General features: G+C 50.0%; 1 protein-coding gene and 1 long non-coding RNA gene across 4 annotated transcripts; one reads left to right on the top strand and one right to left on the bottom strand.

Annotated features, from left to right (window-relative positions):
* Positions 1 to 238: 238 nt before the first annotated feature.
* SCAMP4 (secretory carrier membrane protein 4) lies at positions 239 to 23397 on the bottom strand. 3 transcript variants are annotated; one of them, XM_066566165.1, is made up of 8 exons: positions 23340 to 23397; positions 16935 to 17005; positions 15639 to 15692; positions 12767 to 12895; positions 8980 to 9136; positions 5875 to 5976; positions 4172 to 4289; positions 239 to 3150 (listed from the first exon to the last, which is right to left on the bottom strand). In XM_066566165.1, the coding sequence occupies exons 3-8, from the start codon at positions 15643 to 15645 to the stop codon at positions 2974 to 2976; spliced, it is 690 nt and encodes a 229-aa protein (XP_066422262.1). In that variant the 5' UTR covers positions 15646 to 15692; positions 16935 to 17005; positions 23340 to 23397; the 3' UTR covers positions 239 to 2973. The 3 variants fall into 3 exon arrangements, with proteins under 3 accessions (XP_066422262.1, XP_066422263.1, XP_066422264.1); XM_066566166.1 differs by lacking the exon at positions 23340 to 23397 and adding an exon at positions 23264 to 23313; XM_066566167.1 differs by lacking the exon at positions 23340 to 23397 and adding an exon at positions 22373 to 22678.
* Positions 23398 to 23547: 150 nt separating this feature from the next.
* LOC136567076 (uncharacterized) lies at positions 23548 to 24763 on the top strand. Its single transcript, XR_010785102.1, has 2 exons — positions 23548 to 24132; positions 24345 to 24763. It is a non-coding gene; the product is annotated as an uncharacterized lncRNA (long non-coding RNA).
* Positions 24764 to 27772: the final 3009 nt, after the last annotated feature.

Here is a 27772-nt window from a genome sequence, read left to right as displayed (position 1 = left end):
TTTAGAAGATGGGAACAATGGCAGCACCTTTGGTCAAAGCTGCATCTCTAAGAGTACAAACCACAAGAAGCCACTCACACCAGTCCCCAGCACAGAGGATGAGCCTCATCCACCAATGTGCTGTTCTTTCACAGAGAAAACAACATGCAGTGGGAGACTTTGGAGGAACACAGAGATTTTGCCATTTCCCTCTGCCAGATAACTCTGGTTACCTAGGAACAGACACTTCTCTGCTGCGGCCAGTTCTCCTCATCAAGCACAGGATGAGCATTTATTGTCTTGTGATCAGGAGAAAAACACAAACAAAACCCAGAGCTCCACAGGTGACATGAAACATCACACACAGCACACAGACACGCCACGTGACGCCCGAGCACACCAGGAGCCAGGGCCGGGTTAATGGTGTTAAGAACTTTTAGAAATCTAATAATGTAAACATTTAAAAACATACAGAGGAGTCCAAAAAAAAAAAAAAAGAAAAAAAAAAAATTAAGCCATTTGTTCAGGCAGCGTGTTGGACTTTCTGGAATTACGGTTTCTGGCATTGAAGAGGAGGGAGGGGATGGGATCGAGCTCCCACCTGGAGGTGCATTGATCTCCACAGGGATCTCAGGCAGTGCAGGCTAACAGGGTGTGATTTTGGTGTCCAGCTCCAACCATTCTGGTGGGCAGGCTCCCAGGCACCCCCTCTCCTTGCATCAAACGTTTTCAGTGTGACTGAGGGTGGGTGCTTCAACACAGCCCCCAGATTCTCCAAGGGGAAAATCCCAAAGAGAAGAAGGATGTGGAGCCCCCAGCAACACTTCTCCTCTTGGTTCCTTCAAAACCTCCAAGTTGACACACTGAAATGGGGCAGGTATCAAATGGTTTTGAAGAATTTTGGCAAGAGGATGGCAAAGGGCAGGACTGAGGGACATGTCCTGGCTCCCAGGTGTGGCCAATGCCACCTTCAGCCCTCACCCCCTGGTGCATCCATCGTATTTCCAGGGAGTCAACGCCAGGCAGTTCTTTCATCACTCCGATGGCAAGCGACAAGGAACACTTAAAATTACACTTGACACTAGACAAAGGCACCTAAAAGCTTCACAATGCCATCAGGTCATGTTCTGTTCAGAAAGCTCCAAGAGCTCCTCCTCCCAAGCACATTGCACACTCTCCAGGAAAAACCCCTGGTGTTGGGAGCACGTCCCAGAGCCAGCGCAGGGTTGCTCCTGCAGCAGGGGTCAGTGTGGCTGTAAACGGAAATTTGGGGAAATCTGGGGTTGCTGCTTTTGCTTTGGCCCTGGTAACACAGGGGTCATGCAGACTCCAGACTGTGCTTCCCTCATTATTTACAATGGGACACAGGACAAGTTAACAGGGAAACAGGGAATTCTGCAGGGGTGAGGGGGAAGCAGGAGCTCTCCTCTGTGAGCCGTGATTTCATTAGATAAGGCACATGTAGAGAAAAAATTTCAAAAGACCACTTGCAAATCAATTCCACCTAGCTAAGACCACATCCCTGTCCCTTTCCAGGAGCCAGCTTTGTTTTCCAGTTGCTCAGTGTGAATTTGGGAATTTGGAATAACCCCATCAACAGCCTGCCAAGGCAGCAGGCTCCAGCTCTGATCCCCAGGGTGCCCAACCCCTCCTAGGTCTCCCAAAAGGAGCATTCTGGATCATTAGCCAAAACTTTGAGAGCCAAAGACTTGGAACACTCACTCCCTATAAAAAAATTGGGAACTGACCTCCCAGTTTGGACAGGTTTTAAAAAATTCACAGCAGGCTGAGGGGGAAGAGGAAACTGCAGCCTTTGCTGCCTGGATCACTGTAGGACACAGGGAATTGGATGGCTCAGGCACAGAATGGAGATGAATGACAAGGTGGAGGATAACCTCAGGGAAAACAATCCCTCTCAACAGCTTCATCCTCCCTTCAGCTGATGGCTGGAAAAAGGCAGGAATCTCTCTCTTATGGAAGTCCTGCCAGCCAACAGCAGCCATGAGGACTAACAAGCTTCCCTTGGTCTCCCAGACCCCACTGTAATATCTGGAGTTCAGCTACACCAGCAGAAGGCAGAATTAAACTATTCATTGTAACAGAAGCATTTCCAAACCACACTGGGGCTCCAGCACAAAACCTGGCTGGAAGTTTCATGGTGGGGAAATCTCGTGCTGAGTCCCTGTACCAGGGTGAACATCACCAAAGCCCGGTGTCAGCTCTGCACTGGTTTCCACTGGGCTTTGATTCAGGCTTTAGCAAGCAATCATGAACCTAAGGAGATGAATCTGCACCTTTGGAACACACAGATCCAGCAAGAGGTTTTGGCAATAGGGAAAGCAAGAGCTGCAGCATCACAACAGTCTGAGCCAGGCAAGGAGGACTTGTGGGGACTTCCCATCTGAGGACTCACCCAGGGCACCTCTGTTACCTGCAGGATCCTCCCACGGAGGGTGGAGCTTTCACAAATCACTTCAGCCTCACCAGTACCAAATAATTTAAGTGCTGCATTTCCCTTAGAGTGAAAAATTCCACATTATTCATCCGGGAGAGTAAACATCAGTTGCTACTAATGCTCAGATTGCTTTTGCTACAGACGGTGTGGTGCTGTGCTGGGCATTCCATGGGAGCTGAGCAGGAGCAGGGGCAGGAGCAGCTGAAGGACTGTTGCCATCGTGGGGAAGCTGAGCCTTTTCCAGGGATGGTCAGGAGAGGATTCCCTCAAGCAAGGGCAGTGAAGGGTTTGTTCTCAGTCTGCAATGAGGCAAATACTGGTGACTCAAGGCAAACAAAAAGCTTTCTGCCATGGCCGTGCAGTGCAGTGCAGGTGGGAAGGGCTGAGAGCACGGATATTCCTCAGGGATCAGGAGACAAGGACCAGGAAGGTCCTTGAGATGAGTGGGGTGCTTGGGGGGAATGCAAATGATCTTTTCCAAGAACAAGAATAAAAAGACCAAAAAGGAGAGACTCCAGGCAGTTTGCAGCTGTTGCTGCTTAAGGCCATTGGTTTGCAGAGGGGTAGTTGGGCACTGTGGGATACTCTGGCAGGCTGTTCCCAGAAAAATTGCTGTACTGGGCCTCCCTGCTGGGAGGGTTCCTCCATGCACCGCTGTTCCACTCATCTTGAGCCTTCTGGAAGCTTCCACCAGCCCCTCGGTAGATTTTATGTACCTAAGGGATAAAAGGGAGGACAAGAGGAGAGTCAGCACCAGGAGCCCAGAGCTGAGCCCCTGCAGAGCCACTTGGAACAGGATTTGCTCCTGTCTCTGTGAAGAGCTGCATTTCTGAGGAGCAAAGCACAAGAAATGCAGTAATGCAGTGAACAGAGGTGGAGATAGAGAATACCAACCCAAAACTTGAACACATTCCAGCTGCATGGCCAGAATTCAGGTGGGGATCCCACAGCAAGGCAGCCAGCCCAGGCCAGGGGGTTGAAACCTCTGCAGCACAGTCCAACACCACTGCTGCCACAGAGCTTCTGCTCTCCATGCCTGCCACAGCTTTCCAGAGAGTCCTACTACAAATCCTTGTTTCTGCAGAGACCCAATTCCCACCCTGCCACCTGGTTCCCACTGCAGATGCTTCACCACTGACCATCCCAAGGAGCAACAAATCATGGAATCACAGGATTGCTGAGGCTGGAAAAGACCTCCAAACCACCAAGTCCAACCATCAGCCCAGCTCCACCCTCATGTTCACCACTGGCCCATGTCCCAGGGGCTACATCCACACATTTTTGGAACACTCCCATGGATGATGATTCCACCACTACCCTGGGCAGCCTGTTCCAATGTTTTACAATCCTTTCTGTGAAAATAAATGTTTCTTAATATCCAATCCAAACCTCCCCCCTTCACAGAGCCTCAGGTTGCTCCACATGAAGCTTGCTTTGCATGACACAAAGCAACATCACCACATGACACCGTGACAATTTCCAGCCTGAGCTGTCTTGTGCTGTCTTGATTTGTCCTCCAGAAACTCTGAGAGACATCAACTGACTGCACTGTGCAACCTTTCAAAGCACTGATGGCTTGTGGTGGCTGCTGAGCTGCCTCTTCACATTATTGTGATACACAGCAGGGATTCTCCAAGGCACAGAGAGATCTGAAGAATCCCAGAATGGTTTGGGATGGAAGGGACCTTAAAACTCATCTCATTCTGCTCCTGGACACCTTCCACTGGCAGAACTTACCCTTATAATGCAGATGAACATGGCAACTGCTGACATGGTGAACATGATGGCAGGGAACAGCATGAACACAGCAGCTGCCACACTGGTGCTGAAGAAGGTGATGGCTGCCAACCATCCACTGCAAGAGACAGAAAAAGAGACACAATAACATTATAATCTGCTTTTCAAAGTGTCCTTGTTATCAGAAAAATTGTTGATGTGCTTAAAAGGCCCTGGCACAGGGTGCCCAGAGCAGCTGGGGCTGCCCCTGCATCCCTGGCAGTGTCCAGGGCCAGGCTGGACAGGGCTGGGAGCAGCCTGGGACAGTGGGAGGTGTCCCTGCCATGGCAGGGGGTGGAATGGGATGGGCTTTAAGGTCCTTTTCAACCCAAAGCATTCTCTGTTTCTGTGATTCATAACTCAGAAATTACAAGGCAGCTTTTAAGCTTTTGAAAATGAAATAAACAATGAAGACAATTGTCAGAATTCAATGCAGGTATCTCTCTGAGATCTAAACTCTCACTTGCCAGCATTCCTCACTAATCCAGTCTGAGAGCTTTAAGGGACAGGCAGCTGCATGGATTTTGGGAAGAGAAGACATATTCCCAAGGTGCTTTTGGTTGTGCACCTAGAGACCAGAACTGGGATCAGGGAACACCAGGGTCCTGTGATTTACACTCCATCTCCATTCCTTTCCTGGCAAAAACCAGGTGAGACATCAGCAATTCTGAAACCAGAGTGTTAAATGGAGTGCTAAGACTTTCCATTACTTGTAGTTTCAGCAGGAATTGCTCTCAAATCTCTGTAGACAGGAAGTTAAAATGCCAAACAATTATAACACAACCAGGGACAGACACTAACAAGCTCCCATTTATTTTAGGAGAACTCTCACAGTACTTCTCATAGGCCAACAATGAGTCACCACACTCAGCTCACCGTGTGCTGCCAACACTGAGGGCAATGCTGAGCCTGACATGGTAAAAGAAATGGTGAAAGAAATGGACACTGAGGGAAGAGGCTACAGAGAGCAACCAGGTGAAGATCACAGAATGATCTGGGTTGGAAGGGACCTTAAAGCCCATCCAGACCACATGGGCAGGGACACCTTCCATTAGACCAGGTTGCTCCAAGTCCCATCCAACCTGGCCTTGATTTCTGCCCAACACAGCAATGAAACCCCAATGGTGTCCTGTGATGGTGTTCACAGGGGTCTGAGGATGAGGGAAGAGACAAGGATCTGACTCCATGTTTCAGAAGGCTTGATTTATTATTTTATGAGATATATTATATTAAAACTATACTGAAAGAATAGAAGAAAGGATTTATTTCATCAGAAGGCTGGCTAAGAATAGAAAAAGAAAGAATGAATAACAAAAGCTTCTGTCTTGGACAGAGAGTCCAAGCCAGCTGGGCTGTGATTGGCCATTAATTAGAAACAACCACATGAGACCAATCCCAGATGCACCTGTTGCATTCCACAGCAGCAGATAATCATTGTTAACATTTTGTTCCTGAGGCCTCTCAGCTTTTCAGGAGAAAAAAAATCCTAAGGAAAGAATCTTTCATAAAATATCATGGCTACAGTGCACCCCAAGAGCAGCTACAGCTATGCCACTGGGGAAATCAGAAAACTTCCTCCTCTCCACCTTGTACAGGCTCCCATCAGCCTCTCCAAGGCCATGGAAGCAGCCAGAGGCCAGAGCTGCTGGGCCATTCCCACTTACCACGCTCCCCATCCGGAGAAGCCGATCGCCTGCAGGACCGTGAGGAGGAACTGAGCCCCAAAGATGAAGAAAAAGGCCATGAAATTAAAGGAACTGTCTGACCTGTGAGGAAGAAAGGAGGTCAGGAGGGCACTGGCACCTTGTGCTGCTCCACACCCATGTCTGACCCCACCACCACGTCCAAACCCCCCCCAGTGGTGACTCCAGAGGGTTCCCTCCATGGCTGTGTGCTGGGAGGTTTCTCCCTTCCCTGGCAGTGAGAGCACACAGCTCCATGACTCAGCAGCACAGATTGTCTCCCAATAATCTGGCTCTTGCAGTTGCCCTCCCCAAGGAATTGCACGTATGATGACACACAGGAGAGGCTGAGGGACACGAGTCTCCTACACAGAGAGTCTGAATCATTCTCTGACCGAATGTCAGCCCAGACTCACACCTGCCCAGCTCTGCCCTGCCAAGGAGGCATGCAGGAGTCTGATGCTGGCAGGCAGAGCTTGGCCATACACTAGAAATGATCACTGAGCAGGAGAATTCCAGCTGGGAATGTCTCAGTGTCTGCTTGTCATCATGTCCCCACACCCATGGTAAATAATCCAGCATGGGACATCACAGGAGGGAAAACAGTCGTGAGAGAGGTGGGTGGTACCCTGAAAACTGAGGCACACTTCCCATCTCTGCAGGCTCCTCGTCCTCAGGATGTACAGGTGAGGTCCTTGAGTTTATGCAGGTACAATAATTAGCATGAAAATGACCCCAAGCAAGATGCTGACCACAGACAGTCACAGTCTCTGCCATGGGTGCGCTGGGACCTGGCACTGCCCTGCCCAAGTCTGGGCTCTGCCACAACACATCTTCATCCCATCCAAGCAGCCACATCAGGCACATCTCAAGTTCCTCTAACTATCATTTTTAATGATACAAATTATTCTCATACTCTAAGGAACTCACAGGGCCAATGATTTATCTACAGATCTACAAAAAACACTTCAGGTGCTTATGAGGCAGTTTGGTACAAAGGAGAGTTAAGAAAAGAGCTCCAATCACTGCCAGCTCCTGCTTAAACCCTGAAAGCATTTAAAAGCTTATTATTTTAATTATTTTTATTATGCTAATGGTTGTCAGTTTTATAATTCTAGCCCCTGATGCCTTGGGAGGAGATGAGGGAGGTGAGGCACGTTGAGAAGCCTCCAGCCAGAGCCACGCTGCTCAGAGCTGCCCGTGTTGGTCTGGTGTCTGTCACAGATGGTGGCTCTGGAAGGTTTGTTATCCTTGAGTATCCTCACAATCCCACCCTCCAAATACCACCCCAGAGTACAGCATTGAGAAAGGAATACTTTAGGCAGGGCCTGCTGACAGTGGTGCCTGTCAGAATCCAATTAACAAGGATTAGGCTCGAGGCTGAGCCTTCAAACAGACTCTTGCAACTCCGACCTGAAGGGGCTGGAGGAGTCTTCATTTGAAAGGATCTGCAGGAATTAGTGGGGATACAGAGAAAAGGTGATTTCTCATCCAGCTTTCTGGTGCAGATTTGCTACAGCTTTGCCCTAGCACCAAAGCTCTGCAGCTAATTGAATTTGGGATGCAGTAGGATGAGGAAGGTTTTACAGAAGCATCCTCACAGCACAGGGTGCCAGCACTGAAGGGTGGCCTCCTCCAGGACAAGCAGGGCTGATTTTGCCTCTGCAATCACCACTTGTGATCCCAACAGTGCTGCCTCTCCTCAGTGACTTCCAGCCCAGCTGCTGTCCCAGGGGATGATCCCTGGGCTCCCCACTCTGCCCCTGGGGTTGAGTCTTTTTTTAACTGCAAGTCTCTGCACAGAGTAACCTCAGGGACCTCTCAGCATTCATTGCATAAACACATCCAAACAATGTTCAAGGAATAATGAGAAATGGCCCTTGTGGAGCCTGGGGGATGTCAGCAGGGAGGAGTAATTTTTCCCAGACTTTAGAATGGAAATTCCTCTTTGAACAGAGCTCCAGCACTTGGAGGCCCTGGGGCTTCTGAGCTCAGGATGGGGACAAACTCCAGCCCCACAGGGCAAGAGTTCAGAGCTGGGATTTTCACGTCATTTGGAACTTTGAGACAATCCAACCCTTCTCTTTCCAGCAGAAATGATCCTTCCCTGTACTCCATGATGCCACTGGTGATTTAACAGCATCCAGTGCCCAGTGCTGTGGGCACACAAAGCATCAGCTCAGAAGTGCATTTAAACAATTAATTTATCATGGGCTAGACAGGACCCACCTGTCAGCTCCCATTTCCATCAGCTGCTTTTGCTGTCGTCCAAACCAGCTCATCACAGAGTCTGGTGAATAATCCAAATCCAGAGTATCCTATCAGGAACAGCTTTACCTTCAGAGGGCAAACCCCTGACTGGTGTGTGGGCTGTGGTGGTGGCACTGGGCAGGCCCCTCCTTTCCCTGTGTCAGGCTGGGAACTGCTCAGGACCCTCCTAGCTCTGCCAGGCTTTGCACATCAATGTTTGAGTGATGCCTCGTGGTCCACAGCAAATGCAAATGATTATTAATTAAAGCAAAAATGTAGGATGGCTTTAAATATTTGTGGAGTTTCAGAAGGACTGACTCCAGGGAACTGCTTTTATCTAAAAAGCTAAGCAGACAAGCTCTCAAGTAGCTGGAGACAGGAATCAGAAGAGTTCTCAAAAACTAATAATAGTCTTCCATCAAAATAAGCCTCAATGAAGCTTTACCAAATTAGTACCTATTTTAATGCTGCACTGAGATGAGGGTGCTGCTAAGTTTGGGATATTTAAGTAAAATATGAATTTAACCCTCTTAGAAGTGCCAAACTTATGTGACCCTCACCTCCAATCTTATGTGACCCTCAGTCCTGTATCTAGCATTTAAAAATAGCCACATTCTTCTTCATTTTGAAAGTAAACAAGACATGAGGTGCTGAACCAGGGAAACAACCAGAGAATAAAAAGAATAACAATAATAACCAGGGAAACAACCAGAGAATAAGAAGAATAACAATAATAACCAGGGAAACAACCAGAGAATAATAACAATAACAATAACAACCAGGGAAGCTTCCAGAGGGAACTGCAGCAGCAGCAGCACCTCCTGGGCTGGCACTCACCGAAAGGCTTTGTAGGCAGGTCGGAACCAGCAGATGTAGCCACAGGGGCTGAAGAGGACGAGCCAGAGGATGGCCAGGCCAAAGTTGGCCCCAGAGCCTCCCCCGATCCACCAGGCCAGGCAGGCGATGAGGTTCACGGCCAGCGTGATGCAGTAAACTGGGGAGAGGGTACAGCAGAGAACGTGGGCTGGGGGACTTCCAGGATTTTGGGAGACAAGAAAACTAAAGATAATGGCTGGGGCTGTGTCAGGGGGTTGGCATGGAGCTCAGGGCAAGGTTCTTCCCCGCTGAGGGTGCTGGGCACTGCCCAGGCTCCCCTGGGAATGGTCCCAAGGCTGCCAGAGCTCCAGGAGCATTTGGACCCCGCTCTCAGGGGTGCTCAGGGATTGTTGGGGTCTCCTGGTTAACACCAAGGCCTGGACTGATGGTCCTTGTGGATCCCTGCTAACTCAGCATTGCCCAGGACTCTGTGAAGCCCCCAGGGTTACAGTGGGAAGGGTCCCTGGGGCAGCAGTGCAGCTGCTCTGAGCGAGGCACAGGCTCCTGTGTCACCTGGGGCTGGGAGCACAGGAACCTCCAGCTCCAGAGGATCCTGCAGCACAGGGATGAGGGAATCTTTTACAACCTGCCAAAGCATGGGGAGAGCTTTGGTAGCAACTGATGTGACCAATACAAGACTCAGGCCAGTGTTGTTATGAATTACGAGCAAGGTTTAATTTCCATTTATAGCAAAACCCCTTTGTGAGAGGAGAGGGGGGTGACCCCAGCCCTGCCCCTGCCTCTCACTGACTCTGTGCTTCTGGGGCTGCCTCAGGAGCTCTCTCTGAGCCAGCTCAGGGCCCTGCAGGCTCTCTCTCTGCTTCCCTGAGCCTCTGAGGAAGCCTGGATATCAGCCTGGGGGCTTGGCAGTGCTGCCTTGAGCAAGGGGATAAACAAACTCTGATCAAGCTGAGAATATGGGACCACAGGGCTGGCTTAGAGGCCTTTTCACATCCCTGTTCCTGTCACTTGGATAAAAAGGAACAGTTGACAAAGGCCCCCAGGGCACAGCAGTGTTGCACTAGGTAGTAGCATATGAAGGGATGCTGCTCCCCATTTTCCTGGAGCTCACATCCCTGGAAAGGGGGGTCAGCCCCAAGCCAGGGGCTCCCACAGCTGTCCCTGCATCCCCTCAGGCTCTGCCAGGCTCAAAGAGGCCAATTTACAAGCTCCTGTTTTGGAAAACTGCTGGTGACTGTTCAAACCCTTTGTGGTAACCTGTATCAACAAGCACAGAAAAGGAGAAGGTGGAAGGTCCAAGCACCAAAGGGCCTCCAGCAGAGCCTGGTGATGAACTCATGGTGACACTCTGCACCTTGGCCTCAGCTACTCAGGCAAAATCAAACCCCTCAATTTCCCTTCACCTGTGCCAAGGGAACGTGTCCTGCCCATGCCCCACTCCACTCCCTGCCACAGCTCTGCAGCTCATCTGCTCATCTCTGCCTTGGTCCTCCTGGGCACTGATCCACCTAAACAACTGCAAGGTTTTATGGTCACAAAATCACACTGACAACACAGTCAGGGGAACAAAACCTATACCCAGCTGCTACTTCTGACTTACACATGGCCTGAGAGCAAAATAAAACATTGTTTTACTGCAAAGAAAATGTCTTCTGAGTAGCCAACAAAGCTTTGTACACAATGGCTTGGATGTGTCTTAGTGTTGGGGGGAAGAATATCAGCTATTTAAATTAATTAATTCTATGTATTTAAACTAACAGTTTGTAGATTGCCCATCCCTGGAAGTGTCCCAGGCCAGGCTGGGCAGGGCTTGGAGGAGCTGGGACAGTGGAAGGTGTCCCTGCCATGGCAGGGGTGGCACTGGGTGGGCTTTGAGGTCCTTCCAACCCAAACCATTCAGGGATTCCATGAATCAATGATATTTCATTTACACACAAATTAGCTGTACTTCTCCAAATATTCATTTTCAGAAGCTATTTATACTCCAAAAGTTACTTATTTTAAAACACCCAATAAAACAACACCAAGCCAGGGGCATCTGTAAAGTTTTAAGGAACTTTTGGCTCTCCCTGTGCCTCAGGTCAGTTTGTTCTCCAGCAGTGGGAGCTCTGGCACAACCTTCCCCAAACCTCCCTCCACCTTAATCCAGTGCTCACATCCAATTAAAGTAATGAGCAATCACCCTTCCAGCAACACTTGTGTGTTTCTACTTTTCCAAACTGCCCTTTCCTTGTTTACCTTCTTCCCTTGACACATCTCTCTCCAACCCACTCCAAAAAAAATCAGGGAGACCCCCAAAGGAAGTGCAGTGCAGATGGAAATGTGAAACTCCTGAGTGCAGGAGATGGAAATGTGGAACTCCTGGTGCAGATGGCAGCTCTCCTGGCCATGCCCAAATCCCTGGCTCTCCTCCAGCCTTCCATTAACTCGACTGAGGGACTCTTTGTTTTGGGAGAGGGGAGGACAAAGGAGGCTTTACAGCTTCCACATCGCACCAGTGAGTCTGGAGGGACAGGCAGCTTCTTCAGGCAAGAAAATTACAGAGCTCATTGCAGCAGCTCCACATAACCAAAGAACAATGGAGCCATGGATTATGCCATTATTTATGCACACAAATCTCTCTCCTACACACATCCCGTGCATCTGGAATAAAAGCCACGCCACCAAATGCAGAGCTGGCAGAAAACAAGCTTTCCTTCAGTGAGAAGGGTAAAGAGGATGACAAGCATTTGGGGGGGGGGAAAAGATAAGCAAAGCAAAAAGATTCTTAATCTTGCAAAGCATTGCCTGTGGTTTCCTAGGCCTGCCACACTGATTTCATTCCTTGCAGAAGAATGGTCAATTTTCATTCCTGGTTCCTCAATGGCTGAGGCAAACAACAGGAGCCCAGGGCCAGGAGCTGTGTTCACACAGAGTATCAGCACCCCACCAGCTGTGACAGGAGCAGCTCCCAACTCCAGCAGGATGTTTGGGGGGCTCTGCAGAGCTAAGGGAGAGCCAGCATGCAGCTAGAAGATACTGCTTCCATTGGAAAGGGAAATGTGGGGATAACAGGGAATTTTGGCCTTTCTAGAGTGAGGTGGGGAGCAAGGTAGCAGCAAATGGGTCACATTTATTTTGTCTAAAATTCTCCTATTCCTCTTACTTTAGGAGAACTGAGAATTTCCTTAAGGTAGCTATTTTGGGGAGTTAAATAGGGTATACAAAAAGGCTGGAGAGGGACTTGGGACAAGGGATGGAGGGACAGGAGCCAGGCAATGGCTCCCAGTGCCAGAGGGCAGGGCTGGATGGGATCTTGGCAATCAGGAATTGTTCCCTGGCAGGGTGGGCAGGCCCTGGCACAGGGTGCCCAGAGCAGCTGGGGCTGCCCCTGCATCCCTGGCAGTGCCCAAGGCCAGGCTGGACAGGGCTGGGAGCAGCCTGGGGCAGTGGGAGGTGTCCCTGCCATGGCAGGGGTGGCACTGGGTGGGCTTTGAGGTCCCTTCCAACCCAAACCAATCTGGGATTCTATGATCATTTGACATTAATAAAGATATCAAACATGGTCTGCTTTCTCCCTCTTCAGAATTACTATTAGACTTTTCCAGCACTGATACCCTCCTTTCTTCCAGATCCCTCAAAGATTCAAGGCACAGCAGCTTAAAATTCAGGTATAAAGTTATATTAGAATATTCTAAGGGGGATCATTGCTCCTCATCAAAACTTTTAAGCACATTAGTCATTGAGATCTATGGGGTTATACTGCACAAATACCTTTTTCCAGCACAGGTGTTTTTATTCAACTTACAGATCCACACATGATAGATTCTCTTCACCAGGAACTGGTAATCGATGGGAATTTCATCAGCAAAATTCTGGTAGAAACATGGTTTCAGAGGGATGAACTTGGGGAGTGGTGGGAAGTTATTCACCTTTTCTGGAACACAGAACACAGATTTCAGCTGGGAGCAGAAATGTGTTATATCCTCCACACCTTCCCAACAGTGCTGCACGTTCATCCTCTCCCCAGACCACAAATATATTGGTTTTCTTCCTTAGCAGTGGACAGGACATTTGTTCTACTACACACAAGGCTGAGAGAGGGGAATAGGAATGAGCTAATAAACATCACATGGATTTAACACCTTTACACATCACTGTGAAGTTGTGTGAAAAGTGCTGCAAGAATAAAAAAACAACTTTAAACTCCAGGATGAGCTTCCTCAGGAAGGGGGAGGTGTCAGCAACATCTGGGGGAAACAGCTGCACAGAGGTGTTCACTTACAACCCTTCAGAAATCCACAGCAAGAGGAAAGAAAGGCTGGGGAGTGTCCAGACAAGCAGATCTACCTTCAGCCACCAGCTCTGAGCATGTCCTGGCCATGGCTCAGGCCTTAGGACCTGCTGTAGCCTGGGGCAGTAAGGAAGGGAGGCATCCCCAAAGAGGAATTGTGTACCCTGGTATCATCCATTCATGGAAATAAGTCAGAGTTGGGAAGGAATTCCTGAAATTCCTGGCCCTGGCACAGGGTGCCCAGAGCAGCTGGGGCTGCCCTGGATCCCTGGATCCCTGGCAGTACCCAAGGCCAGGCTGGACAGGGCTTGGAGCAGCCTGGGACAGTGGGAGGTGTCCCTGCCCATGGGACAAAGCACTGGATGGGCTTTGAGGTCCCCTCCAACCCAAACCATTTTGTGATTCCATGATTCTGTGTCAGGGATGATCTTGTTTTGAAAATATACAAGATTTTTAATGGAGAAATGGTACAATCAAGTTTTTCCTGCAAGGTTAAGCCATAGGGAAAAAATAAAAAGCAAAGAAAAAAAGAAAAAGCTTTGCATTCAGATACAATAAATCAGCAAATGCTGCCAAAAGCTATATGGTAGAGAAAACTCTACCTTGGGAAGAATTTTTAAAAATCAAGTAATTAAATGCCTAAATCCTCTGCTGCTGTCACCTCCCAGATTTGTCTGTGTGTGCCTGGATGTGTGCTCCTACATGGTTGGGAATGTTTGCTCTTGCCTTCCAGAGCTGATTAAAGTTTGATTCCAGGGCATTGTGACTAATTGTCTCTAGCCTCCTTCAGCCCCAGTAAACAGAATTAAAAACAACCAGAGGAAGAGATGAAGAATGTCCTGGGAAAACCTCCAAATGGCACAGGAGACAAGAGGAAATGTCTGAACAAGAACTGTCAGCACAAGAGTTCCCCTTCCCTTGCCATTATCTCCGGCTGAGGAGACATTTTGCAGGAGCAGCTCCTCAGCTCTGTTTGAAGGTTGGCAGGGAAGAGCCTGGAGCTGCAGCCAGGCTTGAGGAAGGAAAAAGGCTTTCCCTCATGCATATTTTCACACAGAAAATATGGTGAGAACGCCCACTGGGAATACATCAGAAGTAGCTATGGAATAATGTCTGAAGCCACCAGCCCAATTTGACTTCTCCTGATAAAAACAAACATCAAGCTCCTCCTCATCCATCCCCCTCAAACCCACTTTACATTCATTCAGATGCCCTCCAAACTGGTTTGAGTTACTGGTTAACACCACTGCTGACTCCATCCCATGGACAGCTGATGGCCCACGGATGCTTTCAAAGTCCACAGGAATTTGGACTCCTCTGCATTAATTTTTTGTTTGCTGTAAACACCTAATGGGATTTCTCCTGCACAGTGTGTCCCTGCAGCCTAGGAAGGGATTTAACAATGCTGGATCAAGGGAAAGGGAGGGGACACAGCTTTTAAAGCTGAAAGGACAGGACTCTAGGGAAGCCAGGAAAAGCAAGATTAATCAAATGCAATAAAAGCAGATTCTCTAATTATTTTTTTTCTGAGGGGTGAGGAAACTTTTGTTCTGTCCCTCTTCAACAGCTGAAGCTGCAGATTGTTCCTTTGGTTCTGCTCGCTCCCATTTTCTGTCATGGTGGGGCCAAAACCAAGCAGCCACTGCAGTTTGTCATTTTTCAAGCTCATAAAATGGAACAAACACCCCAGGATTGTTTGCTAGGTACACAAAGCTGGGGATTACACCTCTTCTCTGCTGCTGCCCAGCTGCTGCCCACCTCCTCCCACCCAGAGACCCTGCAGTTGCCAGCTGTTCTGAGATACCTCTGAGATTAGACAAAATAAATTACATGAAAATATCCCCTTTCATGTCTGACTGCAGAGCTTGGAGTGCTACAGTTCTCCCATCAAGGCTGGGATCAACACATCTGATCAGCAAATGCACCCCATGCTTTCAAAAACCAAACTGCATCACCCATGAGCAGCAGCTGGAAGCAAATTCCAGACTTCTTATTTTAAAAAAAGGTTGGAATTTTGTTACTAATTTCACTGCAAGTATAATTCAGATGGATTAATGTCAATAGCACAGCTAGGAACACTGTGGAAAACCTCTGGAAAGAAGGAATTATGTACTTTGTTTCTGAATCAATTCCACTCTCATAAAACTTTCAAGCAAGTCACAGCTGAACCTTTATCACCTGAGCAGAAACCTCAGGTGACAAATCAGGCAGGACACAGCAGGAAAGTGAATGTGACCAAGGTAAGAGAAGTAGCTGAAGAGCTTTAGGGATCACCAAGGTCTTGGGAAGGGACACAGGTCACATTCCTGACATGTTACAGCCACCACAGCATCATGAACAACTCTGAAACCACTCGCCCTGCTGGCTGCACCTGAGGTGCTCTTACCTGCCATTTCTAATACTTGTGTTCCCTGGTGAGGTTTCAGACAGAGCAAGAGATCTGTTGGAGAAAGAGAATCAGGTCAGCACATGGCACTAAGCAGCACCCAGAGAACCTCCTGGAACTGGGAATGTTCCCAGTGTGTGACAAACACCAGCCCAGGGTTCCCACTTGTGTCCATCACCCAGAGGAGGAAGGCTGGAGCCTCCCAAAGGGATCCTGATTTCTCCTGGTGCAGAGGAAGCTCTGTGTCCCAGACTCCAAGACAAGATGTACTCTGTTACCATCTGGATGGCAGTTGGCTTTTGTCAAATGGGCAGTTCTTCCTTATCTCTCTCTGAGTGATCAAAATCACTCCTCCCTCTGGGCAGACACCTGCTGATAACAGCTACTGAATGTCCCTGCATGGCTGATAAGAGCTACAGCATCCCATGGGAGATGTGAGCACAGAGGGAGGAGCCAAGCATTCCTACCTGGATATAATCTGGAGATTCTGGGACACCAGCCAAGCATTCCTGCCTGGATATAATCTGGAGATCCTGGAACACCAGCCAAGCATTCCTACCTGGATATAATCTGGAGATTCTGGGACACCAGCCAAGCATTCCTGCCTGGATATAATCTGGAGATTCTGGGACACCAGCCAAGCATTCCTGCCTGGATATAATCTGGAGATTCTGGAACACCAGCACAGCTTCTCCACGGGATTCCCCAGAGGAGCAGCAGTTGCCTCTTCCCCTGGATTTTCAGAGGAAGATTCCACCCTTCTGCAGGATCCCTGCTCCAGCAGAACCACCCCTGACACTGCAGGAGGGCTGAGCCACAATTCCAATGGCCCTGCTGCCAACAGCCTGACCCACAGGGTGTCAGGTTGGGTTCTGACTCTGGCACTGTTGGTTTAGTTCACTGCATTGTTTATTTTATCCTTTTATTTTCTTCCCTATTAAAGGACTGTTATTTCTTGCTCCCATATTTTTTTTGCCTGAGAGCCCCTTAATTTAAAATTTATAGCAATTCGGAGGGATAAGGAGGGTTTTCATTCTCCATTTCAGGGGAGGCTCCTGCCTTCCTTAGCAGACACCTGTCTTTCCAAACTGAAACACTCTGGCAGCACCTCATTCAGCCACTTGGAAGGTTTGTATCATCCAGCAGCAAACAAAAGTGCCCCTGGCACTCCCTGGCAAAGGCTGAGGATGCTCAGGGAGCCCCTACCAGAACACCTGCAGCTCCCAGGGCAGGCACACAGGTCAGGGTGGGACCCAGCAGAGCTCATACATTGGAAGAGAAATGTGTAGAGCTCACCAGACTTAATGCCTCATTTAGGTGTTGAGATGATTTGTTGGCTCCTGGCTCTCTGTGGTGCTTCCCAACTCCTGGAACAAACAGATAATCCCTGTTAGCTGGGCATTAAACTCCTGCTTAACAAAAAATAATCAGCTGGAACCAAACCCATCACCCCTTGTTATTTTAGAAATCCTGCACAAATGCAGATTCATTCTTCCTGTTAGCACACTGAGTGTGGCTGTAGCTCTGGCAGAAGCCAATCCTGGGAAGTTTACCCAGCATGAGCTGTGTTGCTGATTTTGGCAGAGCTGATCCCACAGATGAAATACACAGAGAGGTCTTTGCTGACTTTTAATTCCACCCCTTCTTCCTTAAGGATAAAAACACCATGTGTCCCTACCTGCAAATCCCAGAATGGAAACACAGAACACACAAACCAACCCTGCAAACCAGCACTGTGGAGTCTGACAGAAATTAAGGCAGTCTAGACTAAAATCTGCCCCTAAAAACACCGACAGCAGCTGCAGCAGCAGTGGGGTCAGATCAGCCACACTGTACCCAAATCCCTCAGGATTTACAGCAGCTGCTTCTGCTGCACCTCAGTGCTGTTCTCAGGTAAAGTCTGGAGGCTGCAGAGTTTTGCACTGGCACAGCTGTTTTCTTGGGCTGCTTTTGCCTTTCTTTTCTTTTTCTTTTTGATCTACTCTAACCCAGCCTGTGGAGACAACAGCACCTGGGACTGTACCAGCAGCCTGCTCTTCCTCTGCAGAGATGTACAAGCTTAAATATGCTTGCACAGAGGAGAACATATTATTTCCCTGGACCAGTCTCTAGGAAGCCCCAGTGTGGGGACAGGAGGCTCTGTCCCCATCCCTGCCACAGCTGAGGCCTCAGGGCTGTCCCTCAACACCAACACTGCCCAACAGCATTTTGTAATGGCTGGTTTGGAAATGGGAGCCTTTTGCTTTGCATTTTTCAAATGTGTGAATAGAAAACAAAGGATGAAGATGGTTAAGAACATCATTAAAACTTCACCCCACCCTTCTGCAGCTGCTCCCAGTTGAGATCTGAGAATTTCAAGAGGAGAACAAATGGCTCATGAACACCAGCTACACTAAAGCACTAAGAGAGAGGAATCCTTTACTGAAGAATGAGCCTGCAAATAATCCTCTCCTTCTTCTTCTTCAGAGGATTATTTTGCTACTGCACTTCAGTGTTGGTGTCCTACAGCTGCAGAGAGGTGTTTGTCCACTGGAAAAAGGATCAGAAGGAAAGAACTGAGGGGCACATTCCTGGCTTGACAGACCAGACAATGGGTTTCCTGCAATGGCCAAACAATGGTTTTCCTGTGCCCTCCTCTCAAGGAGACCTGTGGTGCTGTGGAGAGGTTTTAGCTCAAATAAATAAATAAAACCTCCAGATAAAGCAGCAATCTGCTGAAGCACCCCCTTCCATAGAAAGATGTGCTTTGGACCCACAAAGCAGCATTAAGAACAATTCTTTCAGCAAGGATAAGCACACATGGCCATGTTTTACACTGAGTAATCCCTTCCTGAGATGTGCTGACCTTCCCAGCTCCTGGTAAAAGGAAAGGGAGCTTCTTCCCAAGAATTTCTTCCCAATAATCAATCTAACCCTGCCTTCTGTCAGTTTGAAGCCATTTCCCCTTGTCCCTTCACTACACCCTCCTATAAACAGTCCCTCTCCAACAGGTAAATCAGATCTCTATTCACCTGGATATTTTCAGTTTAATTGGGAATAGATGAAGTCCAAAACCCTGCACCCACTACAGAGATTTTCTTCATCTATAACCCACTGCTTGTGGAGGGAGGAAAATCCCACACATGCTAAGGAAACTCTGGTGTGAAGTGAACTTCCTTTTTCCACCATGCTCATCTGTGGTCAATGAATAACTCTGAAGTTCACAGTCCAATGCACATGACTCAGGAGTCCACTGGAGACACTTGGAGCTTTTCTTCACCAGGACCTCACAGACAAAATGCCCTGTGTCAGGTCCAGGGACAGCACTTCCCTCTCAAACCACGACACAAACACCAGCAGTGCTGCTTTTCCAGGCAGACAGCACCACGATTCCTTTGAATGTGACTGCAGTGTGAAACACTGCACCTCCTCAGATTAGGGAAAATGTTGTGAAGGAATTCCTCTGGGAATCTGCTTTGAGGCACATTTTGAGTATCACAGAATCCTGGAATATCCTGAGCTGGAAGGGACCCACAGGGACAATCAAGTCCAGCCCCTGTCCCAGCACAGCCACCCCAACAGCCCCACCCTGAGCAGCCCTGAGAGCCTGGATGTGGCACTGGGTGCCAGGGTTGAGGTGTTGGGGCTGGGTTGGACTCGATGATCTTGGAGGTCTCTTCCAACCCAGTGATTCTGTGAATTCTGTGATTCTGTGTCCAAAGGCTCCTGGAGCTGTGGCAGCCTTGGCACCATTCCCTGGGGAGCCTGGGCAGTGCCCAGCAGCCTCGGGGGGCAGAACCTTGCCCTGAGCTCCATGCCAAGGCCTGGCCCAGCTCCAGCCCTTGCTGGGCTCCTGTCCCTGTCCCAGAGCAGAGCTCAGCCCCTGCCCCTGTGCCTGCCCTGGGCAGGAGCTGCAGCCCCCAGGAGCCTCCCCTCAGTCTCCTGGGCTCCAGCTGAACCAGCCAAGTGCCCTCAGCTGCTCCTCAGCCCTTCCCCAGCTCCGTGTCCCTCCTTTGGCCACTCTCCAACAGCTTTGGCTCCTTCTGATCTCGTGGTGCCCAAAGTGCCCCCAGCACTGGAGGTGAGGCTGCCCCAGGGCAGAGCAGAGTGGGACAATCCCTCCCTGGGCCTGGTGCCCCCAGCACAGGGTGGCCCTTGGGGCTGCCAGGGCCCAGCAGTGACTCAGATCCAACTTGCCCCTGACCAGGACCCCCAGGGCCCTTCCCACGGCGCTGCTCTCCAGCCTCTCATTCCCAGTCTGTCCCTGCATCCAGGGCTGCCCCATCCCAGGGCAGGATCTGACCCTTGCCCTTGTCACTTTTCACATGGTTGGGGGTTGCTGAGCCTCCTTTGTCAGGGACTCTCTGTGGGGTCTCTCTGCCTTCCTGGGCTTCAGCAGCTCCTTCCAATTTGGTATCCCCAGCATTCCTGCTACTGCAAACGCTACCCCTCAGTCCCCTGCTTTATTCTGCCCATGTCAAGTAGTTTTAAAAGTTTGTTATTTCTCCTTGCTGTTTTCTCCACTATCACAGAAACGGTGGCAGAACACAAGCAAAAGCCAGGCCAGAGGAGGAGCAGTAACAGGGAGGTGGGAGAGCTGAATTCACTCCTGCTTTGCCATAAACCCACCAAGTGACCTGGAGCACGTCCCCAAGACCACATTCACAGGACACTGGCTCCTCTTGTGCCTTGCATATGTCCCAGCCAATCCCAGAAGAGCTCAATATCCTAAGCTTTCCATCCAACAGATCCCCCAGTTTCTGAGTCCTTGCTTTAGGATATTTTCTGTACTGCCTTTGTATTTTCATTCTGATTTGATGACTCTGCTCCCAGGAGACGAGTGACAGGACAAGAGGAAATGGCCACAAGTTGTTCCAGGGAAGTTTTAGGTTGGAAATCAGGAGGAATTTTTTCATGGAAAGGGTGGCAGGCTGTGGCAGGGGCTGCCCAGGGAGGTTTGGAGTCTCCATCCCTGGAGGTGTCCAAGGAGGGTCTGGATGTGGCACTCAGTGCTCTGGGCTGGTGACAAACTGGGGATGGGGCACAGGATAGACTTGATCACCTTGGAGGTCTTTTCAATCTTTAAGGACTCTGTGATACAGCCAAGAGCTGTATCACAGAGGCCAAGAGCTTCCACACAATCCTGACTCCAGGATACAGGGGCTTCCACTATCCTGACTCCAGGGTTTAGGAGCTTCCACACTATCCTGACTCCAGGATACAGGAGCTTCCACACTATCCTGACTCCAGGTACAGGAGATTCCACACAATCCTGACTCCAGGGTACAGGAGCTTCCACACAATCCTGTACTCCAGGGTTTAGGAGCTTCCACACTATCCTGTACTCCAGGGTACAGGGGCTTCCACACAATCCTGACTCCAGGGTTTAGGAGCTTCCACACAATCCTGACTCCAGGGTACAGGGGCTTCCACACAATCCTGACTCCAGGGTACAGGAGCTTCCACACAATCCTGACTCCAGGGTTTAGGAGCTTCCACACAATCCTGACTCCAGGGCACAGGAGCTTCCACACTATCCTGTACTCCAGGATACAGGAGCTTCCACACAATCCTGACTCCAGGGTTTAGGAGCTTCCACACAATCCTGACTCCAGGATACAGGAGATTCCACACTATCCTGTACTCCAGGGTACAGGGGCTTCCACACAATCCTGACTCCAGGGTTTCACCCAGAGCCCTTTGCCAAGAGCACAGAGGGACAGGACCCCAGCACAGAGCAGAACTGTTCTCACTCCCTCATCAGCAGGGATTTAACAATGGAAACACGAGCAGAATGAGGAACCTGGGCACAACACACAGTCCTGACAGTGGTTCAAGCTGAGCCTTGGGGAGGACCATCAGCCTACCAGGCTTTCAGACCCCAGCCTGAGCCAGCAGACCCCAGACCTTTCAGAGGAGCCTAAAAGGAATGAGGCATCACAGGGATCCTGGAGATGTGGGTTTGAAATCACCCAGCTCAGCAGAGAATCAGCGCAGCCTCTGCTGCTCCCAACACAAGCAAACACCTTTCTCATGATCTCTCCAGTTGAATTTAAAGACAAAGTGGTGGCTCTGCACTGGTTTCAAGGCAAAAGGCTGGGTTTGAGCCTCTTCCAGATGCCCAGATCTCACCAGGAACTTCCCAGAGGGCCCAAGGCAGCAGCAGCCACTCCAAAACAATCAGCTCAGCACTATAAACCCAGAGCTGACACAGCCTGGCTTTGGCAGTGCTTCCTCTCCCTGACACACCCCCAGCCCCCACAGGGTGGGACACTGTCCCTGCAGTGACATAACCAGCCAAAAAATAACTCCAAAATCCACCCAGCACGACCAGGGAGAAGGGGGAAACTGTATGACAGCAGTGCCCTCAGAAAAGGAGCAGGGGACAGTGAAGTTACAAGGATTATCCCCCTCCCACATCATTCCAGGAGGCTTGTGGGGACTCCTGGCTATAGAGGGGCTTCTGCTGCCCCATCTCCCCCATCCTGGAGCTGGGCACACAGCAGATGTGGAAGCAATTCCCCTCAGAGCTCCCCCAGCCTGTTTACACAGCCCTGTGCTGCCTCAGCGGGTGGGCAGCAGCCTTAATTTGCCTATGCAAAACCCACAGCAGACAAACATTGATTTTGGTACAACCACAACCAGACACGAAGTGAAGCGTGTCTGCTCAGGAACAGAAGCTCAGATGGCTCAACAAGGCAGAAAACACAGAAACACCCGTGCTTAGGACACCAGCCTGTTCCACCCCTTGTCACCTGCTCAGACTGGCCTCACGCAGAAGAATTGGACTGCAGACAGCAGCAAAAATATTAATTAGCCCAGAATAACTGAAATGCAGAAAAATCAATCCACCAATTGCTTAATTTCTAACCCACTAGTCTCTTCATCACAGAGTTTCTTGAGAGAGTTACAAAACGCTGAGATTAGAAATTAGAAAGGGAAATCAGAAGGGGAAATAAAACTACGACATGCAGGTGCTGTCTATCGAGGGCAACACACACATCTGCGGTACCCGAACCGCACCGACCAGCGAGGTTCACCCTGAGAACCCCTAGAGGAGTCACGAACCTCCCTGGCAGGAGCGGGGCCGCTGTGTCCCCCTGTCCTCGCTGTGTCCCCCTGTCCCCGCCGTGTCCCCCTGTCCCCGCCGTGTCCCCCTGTCCTCGCCGTGTCCCCCTGTCCCCGCCGTGTCCCCGGCGCCAAGCCGGGAAGCAGAGGCGATTCCCGAGAGGCGATTCCCGAGAGCCCTCGGCAGCGGACGGAGCCGGCAGCCCCCGGGGAGGGCACACGGGGCCCGGCCCCTCCCGCCCGCTGCCCCCGATCGCGGCTCCCAGCGGGGCTGCCCCCGATCCCTCCCCGCCAGGGCTGGCCCCGATTCCTCCCCACAGCCGGCCCGGCCCGTCCCCCCGGAGCTGTCCCCGATCCCGCCCCCGGAGCTGCTCCGGGACCCCTCCCCGGGCTGAGGGAGGGTCACCGGCCCCCTCGCCCCGAGACCCCTCCCGGGCCTCAGCTCCCGCTCCCCCGCCGCTCCTCCGTGTCCCCTTGCTCCCCTCATCCCCCAGCTCCCCCTCCCCCGGCACTCCCCCGACCCTCAGCTCCCCCTCACGGCCCCCCGGTTCCCCGCAGCCGCGCTCCCCGTCCCCGACCTCCTTCTCCTCCATCCCTCCGCCCATGTCGCCCCCGGCCCGCCCGCTGCCCCCGGCCCGATCCCCCCGCGCCCACCTCAGCGAGCGCCCGGTCCCGCTCCCCCCGGGCCGCCGCGGGGCGCGCTGGGAAACAGAGTCCCGCCACTAGCCGCCGCCGCTGCGCGCCCCGCGCAGTGAACTACAACTCCCAGTGAGCCTCGCAGCGCACACCCACCGCTATCATGTGAGGGGCAGGGCCGAGGGGAGGGGCGGTGGCGCAGGACGGCAGCCGGGAGGGACAGAATTGTCCGAAGTACCGGGAGCGACCCTGCCCGGGGGAACGGCTCTGGGGGCCGGGACACGTCCGGGAGAGCGGGAATGTTCACCGGGGGAGAGAGGGATCCAGGGACACCTCAGAGCCCCTGCAGGGCCTGAAGGGGCTCCGGGAGAGCTGCAGAGGGACTGGGGACGAGGCATGGAGGGACAGGACACAGGGAATGGCTCCCAGTGCCAGAGGGCAGGGCTGGATGGGATCTTGGCAATCAGGAATTGTTCCCTGGCAGGGTGGGCAGGCCCTGGCACAGAGTGCCCAGAGCAGCTGGGGCTGCCCCTGCATCCCTGGCAGTGCCCAAGGCCAGGCTGGACAGGGCTGGGAGCAGCCTGGGACAGTGGGAGGTGTCCCTGCCATGGCAGGGGTGGCACTGGGTGGGCTTTGAGGGCCCTTCCAACCCAAACCAATCTGGGATTCTATGATCATTTGACATTAATAAAGATATCAAACATGGTCTGCTTTCTCCCTCTTCAGAATTACTATTAGACTTTTCCAGCACTGATACTCTCCTGTCTTCAAGATCCCTCAAGGATTCAAGGCACAGCAGCTTAAAATGCAGGTATAAAGTTATATTAGATGAGCTTTAAGGTTCCTTCCTGTGAAAAATGCATATTTTATGATTGGCTTTTCTTAAATATTCAAATGAATATTATATGTGTTGTGTTAGAAAGTAATGCTGTATTAATTCTCTTAAGTAGTGTTAAATAGAGTTGTACGTTACAACAAAATGTCAAAATAGAAACTTTGCTATGTAAGATACTTTTTTAAAAGAAAGAACTTGCACTGAGATGGCAGCCACAGGACACCTGAATCCTTCAGAGAAAGAGAATTTATTGCTCCATTATCAGAAGAAATGAACTTCTTCCCACCTCACACGGTCAGGATGATGCCATTAGGATTAAGAGGAAGAAGCTGAAGATGACCAGACAGAATCCTGTGTTTGAATGGAATTTATGCATCATGTATGAGGTGTATGAATATGCAACAGGTTCTTGTTTTTAAGGGTTAATCCTCTGTTAACGTGGGTCCCTTTTCAGGCTTATTTTGCCCAGAAAAAGGTACCCGGACATCCCTAACTCTTTGTTTCTATTGTCTCACATTGTCCTAATTCAAATTGTCCAAAATTATTATTACTGTAATTATATTACTATTTTTATAACCTTTTTATTAATATTAAACTTTTAAAATTCGCGTTTTTCACACTTCCAACCCAAACCATTCTGGGACTCTGGTACAGCTTGGACCCGAGAACACAGAAGAAATTAAAATTCTTCCAATTCAAGACCTTGAAGGATTCATTTTCAGTCTCAATCTTTGCTAAAATTTAAAATCACTATTTCTAACAATATTAACATTATTGTTTGTGGGGTTTTTTACTTTACTTTTTTTTTTACTTTTTTTACTTCCTAAAACAGACTTTATTTTTCTTCCTGCAAATTTTGTGCAATATACAACAATGTACCAACAGAATGCACCTCAGTAAAAAAGTTGTCATCCATACATTACATTACTTTTTGTTTAATGTTATGAAAAATTCAACAACAGTTTTGTCCTTAAATTAGTATTTCTTCCTCCCCTGCCCTCCCTTCTTAAGCTGCCTGGTCTAAAAGAGGAATTTTATTTTGTTTATTTAATTTTTTTTCTGATCCCTTCCAGCCTGAACACTTCTAGAGCTCCTTAAGTCCTTATTTTCACCACATTAGACTCCTTAATATAGCAGGGATCCCTCTCCAAGCTCTCAGCTCTGCAAATCCTATTAATTCGGGTGTGTAAAACCCCAGCTGGACTTAAAAAGACATTTCCAAGCGCTGGGGCCGTGCTTTCTGTCACTGCCAGCTCCAGGGAGCGGGTCAGGCTCATCCCTGTGCAAACTTGCCCCAAAATTTCCCCAAACCCCCCCCGAGCTGCCCTGAAATCCATCCGGATCCTCGACACGCAGGGAGGATTTTGGGTGTGAACCAGCAGAGGTCACTCGGCCCCAGTAAATCCAGTGCTGCTGGACCAGTAAAACAGGGAGCGTTACTGGGGGACAGCGCCAGGGCCACCCCAAACTCCTGTCCCATGGGATCCCATCCCTCCTGACCCCCGACTTCAGCTCTGGAACTTCCTTGGCAATTCCCAGCTTCTCCCTTGGAGATATTTTCTCTAAGCATTTTTTTTTGTTTAAAGCCATGCTTTAATTTATTATTTTATTTTCTCGAAATACAGCAAAGAAACAGGATTTTTTGGGGAAAAAAAAAAGACAAATATTTTTTAAATGAAAACCAAAATGTCACTGTGCAGCAATCCAAGGATCTGGAGCTCTCACATATATATAATATATAATATATAATACATTATACATTATACATTATATATAATACATTATACATTATACATTATACATTATACATTATATATTATATATTATATATTATATATTATAATGTATCATATATAAGATATATGTATATAATATATATTATATAATATATCAGGTATAATATATTTTATATATTATATTATATTATATATTATACATTATATTATATATATATATATATATTCCCTGGACACCCCAGGGAGCCCCCAAAGTAGATGATGGCCTTTCCCAACATCTCCCCAAGCTGTGCCCTGCTTTGCCCAGGGTTTATCCTGCAATATCTGAGGATATTGCATATATATATAATATGTAGGAAGGAGGAGGAGGAGCTGTGTTGTCCCCTGGGAATGGCTCAGGGCAGCACTGGGAGCTGGCATTGCCTGACCCTGCTGCTCCAAGGATTCTTTTTGTTATTTCCACCTTCTCCACAGCTCCTGGCCAGCCCAGCTGTGTGCTGAGGACACAGCTCTGATCTGTCCAGTGGGGAATGGGCATCCAGGTGAGGCTGACAGGGGAAGCAGAAGGAAATGAGGATGTGTCTTCACACCCAGTGATCCCTTTGCCCTGTGTGCACCCAGAGCAGAGATTCAAAGAGTCCTGGAATATTCTGAGTTAGCAGGGACCCTCAGGGATCATCAGTGCAGCCCCTGCCTCTGCACAGCCACCCCAACAACCCCACCCTGAGCAGCCCTGAGGGCTCTGTCAGTGAGGGGCTGGGAACACAAACCCTGTGAGGAACAGCTGAGGGAGCTGGGGGTGCTCAGCCTGGAGAAAAGGAGACTCAGGGGTGCCCTCATCACTCTCTGCAGCTCCTGAAAGGTGCCTGTGCTCAGCTGGGGCTGGGCTCTTTCTCCAGGCACTGACAGAACCAGAGCACACAGCCTCAACTGTGCCAAGGGAAATACAGGTTGGGTATCAGGAAAAAGTTTTTTACAGAAAGGGTGATAAAGCTCTGGAATGGCTGCCTGGGGAGGTGGTGGAGTCCCCATCCCTGGGTGTGTTTAACAAAGCCTGGATGTGGCACTGGGTGCCAGGGTTCAGTTGAGGTGCTGGGGCTGGGATGGCCTCGATGATCTTGGAGGTCTCTTCCAACCCAGTGATTCTGTGAATTCTGTGATTCTGTGTCCAAAGGCTCCTGGAGCTGTGGCAGCCTTGGCACCATTCCCTGGGGAGCCTGGGCAGTGCCCAGCAGCCTCGGGGGGAAGAACCTTGCCCTGAGCTCCATGCCAAGGCCTGGCCCAGCTCCAGCCCTTGCTGGGCTCCTGTCCCTGTCCCAGAGCAGAGATTAGTGCCTGGCATCCTTGTTAAATGCAGGACATCCAAGAACATCCATGTATAATGCCCTGGTATATCTGAGGTATTCTTTCCTTCCTAGGACTGGGAACTGTTTGGAAATTATTCCCAAATGCTCCTTGGCTGTCCCTGATTCCTCCCCACAGATGCACCATCCCCCCAGACCTGTCTCCACTCTCCTGTCCCAAAATGTGTTCCTGGCACTGCCAGGTGCAGTCCCTGTCCCTCAGCTTTGCTGTGCATTAAGTGAAGCAAGAACACCTCCCAGTGCCTGAAATCTGCCTTTATGTCCAAATCCTGAACAGGATGGATGGGATCTTGGCAATCAGGAATTGTTCCCTGGCAGGGTGGGCAGGCCCTGGCACAGGGTGCCCAGAGCAGCTGGGGCTGCCCCTGCATCCCTGGCAGTGCCCAAGGCCAGGCTGGACAGGGCTGGGAGCAGCCTGGGACAGTGGAAGGTGTCCCTGCCATGGCAGGGGTGGCACTGGATGGGCTCTGAGGTCCCTTCCCACCCAAACCATTCTGGGATTCTGGTACAGCTCAG

The sequence above is a fragment of the Molothrus aeneus genome, chromosome 27, assembly GCF_037042795.1.
Source record: "Molothrus aeneus isolate 106 chromosome 27, BPBGC_Maene_1.0, whole genome shotgun sequence".
Classification (NCBI taxonomy): Eukaryota; Metazoa; Chordata; class Aves; order Passeriformes; family Icteridae; genus Molothrus; species Molothrus aeneus.
Note: the sequence above shows the minus strand (reverse complement) of the source record. Positions and strands in the feature narration are given on the sequence as shown.

Excerpts from the sequence above, each read along its gene's own strand:
- SCAMP4 (XM_066566165.1), bottom strand. Across the intron at positions 4,290-5,874 it reads TTCTCCGGATGGGGAGCGTG|TGGATGGTTGGCAGCCATCA; the intron begins GTAAGTGGGAAT and ends TGTCTCTTGCAG. Across the intron at positions 3,151-4,171 it reads TGTTCATCTGCATTATAAGG|GTACATAAAATCTACCGAGG; the intron begins GTAAGTTCTGCC and ends TTTATCCCTTAG.